Below are 10,770 nucleotides of genomic sequence, written 5' to 3' on the forward strand. Positions count from 1 at the left end.
GGAGGGTCTACAGAGGAGGGTCTACAGAGGGTCTACAGAGGAGGGTCTACGGAGGGTCTACAGAGGATCTACAGAGGAGGATCTACAGCGATTCTACAGAGGATCTACAGAGGATCTACAGAGGAGGGTCTACAGCGCTGCAACGGTTCCATTGAAGCCGGTTCCTGTGGAGGTTCCAGTCCTTTTCTCTCGTCTGACATTTCACTTGTTTTGTGTGGATCTTTATGAACTCAGCGGTTTGTCTTCATCTTCTTCTTCTTCCCCTGATCATCCTGTGACGAGTCAACAGTGTTTTAAAGTGAAATATATATATTTATATATAAATATATATATTTATATATAAATATATATATTTATATATAAATATATATATTTATATATAAGTGTGCTGAGTAAATGTGAGTCTCCTGTGGATTATATTAAAGGATTATACAGAAGTCACATGACTTAATGTTAACTGGAGTTATTTAAACGTTAGCTGCAGTGATACAGACGTGAACCTGCTGGATGAAACATAATATATTATTTATATATATATATATATATATATATATATAAATAATATAACAGAAAACTAAATAATCTCTCCAACAAACATGTTAAAAGAATGAATCCATCTCTCATATTCTCAATCAAACAACCAGAGACGTTTGCACCTAAATGTTGAATTTTATTGTTCATCATCTGTTTAACAGCCTTCGACTGGTTCACAGCAGACACAGAACAGTGAGACTCAGCGTACAGCATGAACAACACGGTGGAAACTCACCATTTTTGGCAACAAAAAAAAAACATTTTTGTTTTTAAATTATGTGCTTCAAAGTTAAAAGGTTTTTAAGGTTTTACAGCAATAACTTACGTTTTTACAGTGTTATTTGTTTTTCCAACGAGAGAGAGCGGGAAGTTTTTCAGCCAACATTTCCTCAAAATCTAAAATCCTCCAAAATATTCACCAGGAAATTCAAGAACGGACTCAAAACGTTTCAAAGTGGTTTCATCTTAAAGTTCAGTCGGCTGGCAGCAAACTTCTCCTCTGGAATAAATGCCTTTGTGAGAGTGACGAGTGAGGTTCTGAAAAACTGATTTTTTACATCCATCTGACACAAAGTCTTTAGATTTAAACAATTCAAACATCTGTTCAACATAACATTTTATGTCCCAGAAAAACAAGTTTTCTTGAGAATCCAAACTAATGTTTTTGGATTATTTTAAGACTCAAACTGTGAATCCCTCATGTTCAAACCGCAGCAAAGTCACATCTGACATGTTGAACTCACCAAACTGTCTCCAAAAGGAGAGAATAAATTAATTTCTACCCGACGACAGGAGAAAAATCGTGTGGTTATTTTTTCAGAACCAAACTCCGTGAAAAAAAAAAAAAGCATGAAAACTTCCGAAAGAGCAGAATCGTCTTCAAAACGCTACAGCTAGCAGAAACATCATCATCATCATTGTTATATCACCATGGCAACTGTCATCGTTAAGGGGGGTCGGGGGCCATGCAGGATCACAGGCAGAAAGGGGCGGAGCTAAGCGCTACTCATCATTTTTAGTGGTATAAAAACATAAAAAGTTCATTTTTAAAGTTTCTCTCTCATCGAATAAAGAACCTTGACTGGCAGGTGAGAAGAGCCAATGAGGGGGGAGGAGAGCCGGTGAGGGGGGCGGGGCTAGCACTTAAATACAGACTCACTTCCTGTGCACTTCGGTTCACAAACAAACACTTTCTGACGTTTTTCTTCCTCCGTATATACACTTCCTCTGTTTCAGTCAACTGTCCCAGCTGTGGTGGCCATTTTGTGTCTAATTACGAGTCTTCTTCCTGTTTCCTGTTTTCACACCGACGTCACGATGTACGAGCCGCGCTCTCCGCCGCTGCCGCCGCCCTCGCCGCCCTTCGGCTCCCGTTTCTTAGTGACGGGGGTCGGGATGAGCGAAGGTCGCGTGGGAGTTGTCGACGACGAAGACGATGATGTCGTGGTGGCGGTGGTGGTGGTGGTGGGTGGCGTGGGCGTGGCGGTGACATCAGAGCTGCTCTTCCTTGGACTCGGCGTGTAGTTGAAGGGGCTGACCCGAGCCGCCACGGCGCCGCTCCGCTGCTGACTGCGTTGTTGTTGTTGTTGTTGTTGTTGTTGCTGTTGTTGTTGTTGTTGAGGGCGTTCGGGCGGCGGCGGCTTGTCGTCGAGGCTCTCACAGCTCCGGCGCAGGTTGAGGTTGGAGGAGGAAGAAGAGGAAGAGCAGGAGGAAGAGGGGATCTTGGAGGGGGCGGGGCTGTCAATGACGGGCGGGGCGTTGGTGGTGGGAGAGCGAGCCGAACAGGAAGAGGAGGAGCGCGGGTTGTTGACGGGACAATCCTCCAGACGGACCCACACGTCTTCCGATTTGTCGGAGAAGCGCCCGGCCGACGAGTCGCCGCCACTCTTCCCCTTCCTCCACGTTCCCTGCGACCTCACGCCGCTCTCCTCCTCGCTCCGCCCCTTCTCGCTGGACTCCGACGACGCCGACAGCACCGATGACGAGCTTCCCGTCCTCTTCCACGTCCCAACGCGCGGCAACGACGTCGAGTGTTTGCTCCCGCCTCCTCCTCCAGCGTTGCTACTTTCCCGCTTCCAGGTGCCCGTGCGGCTGAACCGCGATGACGTCTCTTCCTGTGGGCGTGACGGGCTCTCGGAGTGCGAGCGGTTGACGTCGTTTCTCCGGGTCGTTAACGGTAGCGGCGTATCGGGGCTGGACGGCGACTCTAACGGTGTTACGGCCACCGCCGACTCCTCCAGCTTCCTCTTCAGCGTCGGACTCGGCGCTTCTTTGATGAAGGTCGACTGACGGACCAGCGCTGGCTTCTCTGGCTCCGCCTTCTGCTTCTTGGCCGCCGTGGAGGCGCCGATCCTCGACGCCGACTCGCTCCTCGGGATGCCTCCGCCGCCGCCGCCGCCACCGCCACCGCTCCTCGCCGTCCCACTCTGTTTGGCCGGTCTGGAGGCCGAAGACGATGACGACGACGCACTTCCTGGAGACGCCGTGCGCGGCATCTGAAGCAGCTTTCCTCCTTTCTGATTGGCTGCCGAGGAAGAGCGGGACGGCGTGGAGTCCCGAGAGGACCCGCCTCCTCTGTCGGTGCCGTCGCTGCTTCCCGGAGGTTTGGCCACAGCTGCCGCTCTGGGCTTGCTCCGCCCCCTGGCAGATGGCTCCGCCCTCGGTTTCCCCGTGAAAGGACTCCTGTATACCTTCTTCCCGCCTCTCAACGCGTTCGCCGCCTCCTCCTCCTCTATTTCCTCCTTCTTCTTCTTGGCCTCCAGTGTGCTGCGTTCTCCGCCCTTCAGGATTCTCCCCCCTCGCTTCATCGCCGCCTCCCCCTTCTCCTCCCCTTCTTCTTCTGCATTGTTATTGGCTGCCGGAAGGCGGAACGGCGAGCCCACAGACTTCAGGGAGAGAACCGAGTCGGAGTCCGATGACGGCTGGCGTGACAGCGGTGCGGCGGCGGCGGCGGCGTTCAGGCTGCTGACGATGGAGTTGGCACCTTCCTGGATCGCCTTCCAATCGAATGTCTCCGAGTCAGGGGAGGCGGGGCTTCTCGGCGCCTCTGAAGGCTCGTCCTCGGCCAAAATGTCATCCTCGGCTTTGGAAGCAGGAAGCGTCATGGCCACGGCGGCGGCAGCGGCGGCTGCTGCAGCCTTCTTCTTCTTCTTGGGCATGGCGGAGCTGATGCACTCCTGCAGCAGGTCGTCCTCCGAGTCGATGCTCAGCGAGCTGAGCGACGAGTTCCTGGAGAAGCAGACGGGCGTGTCCTCCACGTGGAACGCTTTGGGAGTGTAGCAGCTCGCCGCAGGGGGGCGGGGCTTCAACTCCTGCGGAGGAGGAGACTTTCCTCCCGCTTTGCTGCTATCTTTCTTCTCGGGCGGCGGAGGCGGAGCGAACTCCTTGTTGTTGTTCTCCTGGTCGATGTCGCTCAGAGAGCTCAGAGACGAGTTCCTGGAGAAGCAGACGGGCGTGTCCTCGATGGCGAACTTCTGCTTCTCGTCGGACTCGGTCGCCGGTTTCGTTCGCGGGAAAACAGCCGCCGTTTGCTGTTTCCTCTTCCTGCCTTCTTCTTCTTTTTTTTTCTTCTCCTCGTCCTTCTCTCCGCCGCCGCCACCACCGTCGTCTTCGTCGAAGTCAAGCGAGCTCAGCGAGTCGTTGCGTGAGAAGCAGCACGGCGTGCCCTCGATGGGCGTGTAGTGGTGCGGCGAGTCAAAGGCAAACCCCGGTTTTGCTTTGGCGACGCCGTACGCCGCCCGCTGGGGCATCGGCTTCACCGGCGACGTCGGCTTCTTCTTCTGCTGCTGCTGCTGCAGGGCGAGAGGGGGCGGGGCCGAAGGAGGAAGAGGCGGGGCTTGGAGGTGCTCGCTGTTCACCGACGCTCTGATTGGTTTTCTGGGTTTGGCTTTGGGCATGGCGGCGCTGATGCACTCGGCGAGGATGTCGTCGCCATTCTCGCCCTCCGGGAGCCCCGCCCCTCTCCTCTGGCCGGAGGTGGGCGGGGCTACGGGTGCGACGGCGGCTGCTGCCGCCTCCTCATTGGGTGGGGAGTCGATGGTGAGGTCACTGAGCGAGGTGGCGGTGGAGAAGTTGAGCGGGGTTCCCTCCACGCAGTAAACTCTCGGCACCTCCTCCGGCGGCAGAGGCGCCTCCTTCCTCTGCTGCGATTGGCCACGACTCTGAGGTGGGTGGAGCTTATAAACAGGAAGCTGGCTGGGTTTCCTCGGCGCTGCTTGTTGCTGTTTCTTTGGTTTCCGTGACGACTTGGGCATGGCCATGTTGATGCACGCCTCCAGGATCTCGTCGTCGTCGGATTCGTCGAGGATGGGTTTCGCCCCCTCCTCGTCCTTCCTCTCCTCGTTCCCTCCCTCGTCTTCCTCTTCATTCCCTCTCATCTCCGCCGCGATGTACGGCTCGTCCAGACTGAGCGCGCTCAGACTGGAGGCTCTGGAGAAGCCGTGCGGCGTGCTCTCCGTGGCGAAGTGCAGCAGGACGTCCGCGCTGCTCTCCTCCTCGTCCTTCTTCTTCTTCTTCTTGGTTTTCTCCTCCTCCTTGGCGCTCTGCGTCGGCGGAGGAAGCGGCGGCGGCGGCGTCTTGGCGCGGCTCGGCGGCATGGTCTGCCCCGGGCTGTCGGGCAGGTCGCTGGGGCTGACCACGCCGCTCGGCATGCCGCTGCACGGCTCGCTGGAGCGCACGGAGCTGGCGATGGAGGACGTGGAGAAGCTGTCGAGGGAGCTGACCGACGTGCAGCGGCTGAACATCAGCGGCGTCTCCTGAGCGTACGGCTGCTCCGGAGGACTCTTGGGAGTCCTGGCGCCCGATGATGACGTCACGTGGTGGTGGTGATGGTGGTGGGCGTGGCCGTGATGGTGGTGGTGACCACGTCGGCCTCGTGAGGAGGGAGCGGAAGCGGCGGCTGCGGCGGCGGCGGCAGCAGCGGCGGTCTGGCTCTCCGCCTCCTTCTGCTGCCTCTGCTGATGCTCGTGTGCGTCTTTCTCGCTGACAGGAAGTGTCGGGTAATCGTTACCGCTCCTCCCGCCTCTCCTCTTCCTCTCGATGACGTTGCAGTCTTCGTCTTCCTCCGACGATGACAGCGAGGAGAGCGAGCTGCCTCTGGAGAAGCAGATGGGCGTGTCCTCCACGCAGTACGTCTGCGTCGACTCCTGGTTGCCTTTTGGCACCGTCCGATTGGCCGGGGGCGGAGGGGGGCGGAGCTTGTTGCCAGAGGACGACGGAGGAGGCGGGCCGGAGGGGGCGGCGGTCTCCTCCGGCTTGAACAGCGGTTTTCGTGCGGCGTCGGCGCCGTACTTCAGACTGTAGTCGATCGGCTGCTCGACCGCCGCGTCGCCGCCATAGTTTGAATTTGCCGCCGCGACGACATAGCGAGGCTGCGCGGCGGACGCGACGCGGCTGCCGGTCGCTGCCGAGTCGCCGCCGGCGTTCCTCCTCCTCAGCCTGGCGTCCAGCTCTTCTTCCTCGTCGCTCTCGATGCTGCCGCGGTGACTCGGACTCTGTCTCCCAGAGTTCAGCTGTTCGTCGGAGTACTTGAGGCTGTAGTTGATGGGCGTGTCCAACTCGGCGCCGTCGTCGTCCGCCATGTGGTTGGCGCTGCGGATCTTGTGCGCCAGGTCGGCCGGGTACTTCCTGTAGACGCAGCACTTGTTGGCTCCGTTCTCTTCGGACGAGTAGAACGGCTCCGTCGACGGTTTCGTCTTGCCGCGGTTCCCGTACCCGTCGGCGCTCGTGACGCTGTTGAGGCTGTCGCTGGACGCTCGGACGCTGGGCGGGAACACGGTCCGGGCGTACGGCACCTCCTCACTCGTCCTCTTCGATCCGTCTCCGTTCTTCGGGCTCGACAGCACCGGCGTGTTGGTGTACGAGCGTGTCGAGCTCCCTCCCGCTCCTCCTCCTCCTCCTCCGGCGCCATTACAGCCCCGCCCCTTCCTGTGCGCCGCCTTCGGGCTGAGGTTGTCAATGTTGTCGAAAGTCTCAGACAGCTGCTGGGCGTCCAGCTCCTCGAACAACGCCTTCTGTTTGCGGGCGTGCAGCGACGGGGCGCCAGCGCCCGGCGACACCACGCTGGCGTCCTTGTAGCGTGCCGGCCGGTTGGCCATCAGGTTGCGCAGGGCGGCGGCGCTGCCCATGGCGATCATCTTGTGCCGGGAGTGAATGAGGTTACGCAGCATGCCGACGGCGCCCAGCTCCCACAAGGCCTCCTGGTCTTTGGCGTCCCTGGCCGACAGATTCCAAAGCGTCCCGCAGGCGTTGGACACGATGGTCAAACTGTGCGACTTCAGGTGCTGCAGCAGAGTCGGCAGGCAGCCGTGCTCACGCAGGATCTGCCTGCAAGACAACACAGAGGGAGAAGAGAAACTGTAATGGATCACATGACTCGCAGGTCATTTAAGTCCATAATGTTCCCTCGCTGCTGACTTAAGGCTCTGTCTTAGGTGGATATAAGGCTGGAGTGTCTGCCGTTTACCTGTGCGCTTCGTTGGTGGCGATGAGGCTGGAGACGTTGCGGAGGATCCCGCCGCCGCTCTCGATGATGGCGAGCGTGTTGGTGTGGCTGCGGTGAGTCAGCGTTCCCACCAGAAACGCCAGAGCGCCGTCCACCGCGCAGATGTCCGCCTTGTTCTCCGTGCAGTGAGCCGACAGGTTCCAGAGCGCGCTCAGTACGGACTTCAGAGTCGACTCCTGAAAGAGAAGAAACAAAGTGAGAAACTGCAGAAGAACTGATTAACATTTAACCCTTTGAACACCAAAACCTGCCGTCACCAGAGTTGAACATGATGTATGAGGAGAGGAGAGATTAGAGGAGAGGAAAGAGGGGAGGAGAGGCTGAAACATGTCAATAGTTTCATATTTACACGTAGAGCCTCCATGTTGTTCTTACGTTGGTAACATGAGGAGAAATGTTGGATTTATAAATTCTATTGTTTTCAAATTTTTGTAAAATAAATTATCAAATAAATTCAACTTGTTTTTCTTCTTTTGACTGATTGATGTCGTCATAACTGTTGTTCGTTCGTTATTTACCTTCTGGATCTCGAGAGCACAGCCGGTCAGCGCTCGCACGCTGCCGACCTCACGCAGCGTCTTCTTGCTGTTCACGTCAGCGCGCCACGACAGGTTCCTCAACACACTCGCTATCACCTAGAAAAGACAAGGACCAACAGGACAAAGAAATATTCAAACGCTGAGACTAAAGCCGGCACCGTGCAGCCGATGAGCTCAGAGATCTAAACCGTCATCAAACACAGGTTTACCTGCTGCAGGTCTTCACTGTCAGACTTCAGCTGAGCGACCATCGCTCTCATGCAGCCCTTCATGGAGCACAGCGTGGCCTGATGGGAAAACAACAACGTGAAGCTGTGATCTGATTGGTTACAGAGTTAGAGGAGCGTGTGTGTGTGTGTGTGTGTGTGTGTGTGTGTGTCTTGTGTGTGTGTGTGTGTGTGTGTGTGTGTGTGTGTGTGTGTGAGATGATTGATTGTTGTTGATGTTTGTGATTTCCTCCGACCTTATTGGCTACGTCTCCAAAGGTGAGGTTGGTGAGCCCCATGCCGGCGTATCGCCGCAGGGTGACGCTGTAATGATCGCTGCTCAGACCGAACATCTCACAGTCCACCTGCAGCAGCTCAGCCACCGCCTGCAGACCGCCTGCAGGGACAAATAACCCACAGCCATACAGAGGGTATGAATACCAGAGAGGAAATATTAAACCAGAGGAAATATTAAACCAGAGGAACATTAAACCAGAGGAACATTAAACCAGTTGATGGTCCCACTGACCGAGTTCGTTCATGGCGTGTCGATGTTCTTCATCAAATGAAAGCTTCATGAGGACGCAGACGGCCGGACAGATCTGATGCTCCACTGGAGACGGCACTGAAGACACAATATATACAGTATATATATATTTATATATATATATATTATATGTGTATACAATTCTGTGAACACGTTAGCTAACGCTGGCTAGAAAGTTCTGTTAGCTTGTTTTTCTTGTTGTAAAGAAAGTATGAGTTTCTTTCAATCCGTTGGGTCACTCACAGCTGGCTCGGTAGCTTGACTGTATGTTCTGTAACCAGCACTGGATTAAAGCCTCGCGGGATTAGCGAGCTAGCCAAGTTGCCAGCCATCCGCTAGCTATCTTGCTAATTCCACGATGCTTTCATGCTACACTGGTTACAGAACATAAGCCCAACATCTCTCCATTTCTAGTTTACTTTATTCGCAACATTTCTCTCCATCTTTGAAACACTTTGTTATCGTTATACATTAACTACTAAACACAATATACAACATTTACAAATGTGGACATGTGACGTGTTACGCCGTCCTGTCCTCCTGATTGGTCAGTGTGTGTGTGTGTGTGACATCACTCACTGGGGTTGTCCTCCTGGTCGACGCCCCTCTCGTGGTTCTCCTGCCAGCTCCAGCACTCCTCGCAGTAATGGCGGACCTGCTCCAGCAGGTGCAGCACTCGGATCTCCCGCCGGCCCCTCTTGTCGTCGGGCTGACTGTGGACGATGTTGTGCAGCGCGGCCGACGCGCGCGCGCGAGCCTCTTTGCTGCCCCGGGAGTTACCTGATGTAAACCGACAGGTGAGTTACCTGTGAGAAACAGACAGGAACACGTTCCCTCTGTGTGGGAACTGACTCACCTAGCAGCAGGGAGTCCTTGTCGTTGCCGTGCAGCAGCTGGATGAGCAGCGGCAGACAGCCGGACTGACGCATGGCGATGCACGAGTCCTGCGAGCTCGACATGGCGAGCAGCGTCCGCGACATGTCGTCTTTATCGTGAGTCCCCAACATCGACAGAAGACTGTACACCATCTCCACCTGCAGGGGGCGACACAGACAACTTTTTACAGTGGACACCATCTCCACCTGTAGGGGGGCGACACATTTGGTGGAGGGTGAGGAGGTTTCGTCGTTGTGTTGCTGGGTAGAATTAATCACCTTGGTTCCGAGGTGGCTGGTGATTCGTCGAGGCACAGAGTAGCTCGTCTCATTGGCTGGCTCTTGGTCCAACCGGCTCACCTGAGCTCCGGCCAATCCGCTGCTGTCGGTCGCCCCCTGAGCTTCCTCCACCTAGAGAGAGAGAGAGAGAGAGAGGGAGAGAGAGAGAGAGGGAGAGGGGGAGAGGAGGAGAGAGAGAGAGGGAGAGAGAGAGGAAGGAGAGAGAGAGAGAGGAGAGAGAGAGAGAGAGAGAGATGAACATTTCATTTGAACACATCAGATTAAATAAAATAATGTCACAGTAAAAACATTCTATAAGTGGAGCAAAAATCAACGGAATTTACAGAAAACTCTCAAAAGAAAGTCTTCTTCTTCTGTGGTGGCTCCACCAGCTGTTTACTCACATCTATGATGCCCCGCCCCCTTTTTACAACTTCCTGCTCGTTCTTCCGGTTTAGCGTTAGCATAGAATAGCGTTAGCATAGAATAGCGTTAGCATGGCGCTATCCAGACGGTTTTATTTTGACTACACAAAAAATAAAAAGCCTAAGATCATTATTTTAGGCAAATAGAAATATGTATAATAGTACTAACAACAGTAGTGTTAGCAGTACTACTCACAGCTGCAGTGATAGTAGTACAATGTGCAGAAGTACCAGTACTGTAATAGTACGGCAACAGTAGCAGTACTAGTACCAATTTATAGTTCTTGTACCTTTTTTTTTGTCGTATAAACAGTAGAAGTAATATTTGTGGCAGCAGTAAACCAACCAGTATTTGTAGTAGCAGTACTAGTATGAATGTGTTCAAGTATAGTAGTATTTACACTATTAGCCAAATCAATAGTACCTCTCTTTCTCTGGCTTCTTTGTGTATTTTATGTGTATTAGTACCACAAGCGGAAACAGCACAGTGGTGGTGGCAGAATCAGTATACACTAAAACTCTCAGCAGTACCATTAGTAGTAGAAGTATTTAAAGTAGTAGTAGTACTACTCTCGGTAGTACCATCAGTGTTAATATAAATTATAATAATATTCAACAGGAGCGGATGGACACAAGCATTTCTTTCATATTTTATTTTGAAAATCTTCTGGAAATTCTAAAACTATTATTACGACAAAGAACAGGTGAGCTTACCTGCAGTCGTGCTCCCAGTCGCAGGATGTCCTTATCGATCTGCTGAATACGAGACACGCGGTCCTACACACACACACACACACACACACACACACACACACACACACACACACACACACACACACACACACACACACACACACACACAC

At 53.9% G+C, this 10,770-nt stretch overlaps 1 protein-coding gene across 1 annotated transcript; it reads right to left on the reverse strand.

Moving 5' to 3' along the window:
* Positions 1-658: 658 nt before the first annotated feature.
* apc (APC regulator of WNT signaling pathway) lies at positions 659-10,692 on the reverse strand. Its single transcript, XM_079179089.1, has 10 exons — positions 10,622-10,692; positions 9,483-9,614; positions 9,185-9,362; positions 8,908-9,108; positions 8,311-8,406; positions 8,039-8,178; positions 7,785-7,862; positions 7,555-7,671; positions 6,998-7,212; positions 659-6,858 (listed from the first exon to the last, which is right to left on the reverse strand). The coding sequence occupies exons 3-10, from the start codon at positions 9,354-9,356 to the stop codon at positions 1,836-1,838; spliced, it is 6,042 nt and encodes a 2,013-aa protein (XP_079035215.1). The 5' UTR covers positions 9,357-9,362; positions 9,483-9,614; positions 10,622-10,692; the 3' UTR covers positions 659-1,835.
* Positions 10,693-10,770: the final 78 nt, after the last annotated feature.

The sequence above is a fragment of the Pholis gunnellus genome (assembly GCF_910591455.1).
Source record: "Pholis gunnellus genome assembly, chromosome: 18".
Lineage (NCBI taxonomy): Eukaryota > Metazoa > Chordata > Actinopteri > Perciformes > Pholidae > Pholis > Pholis gunnellus.

Excerpts from the sequence above, each read along its gene's own strand:
- apc (XM_079179089.1), bottom strand. The coding sequence starts at position 9,356 with ATGGTGTACAGTCTTCTGTCGATGTTGGGGACTCACGATAAAGACGAC. Across the intron at positions 7,672-7,784 it reads ACAGTGAAGACCTGCAGCAG|GTGATAGCGAGTGTGTTGAG; the intron begins GTAAACCTGTGT and ends TGTCTTTTCTAG. Across the intron at positions 6,859-6,997 it reads GCCACCAACGAAGCGCACAG|GCAGATCCTGCGTGAGCACG; the intron begins GTAAACGGCAGA and ends GTTGTCTTGCAG.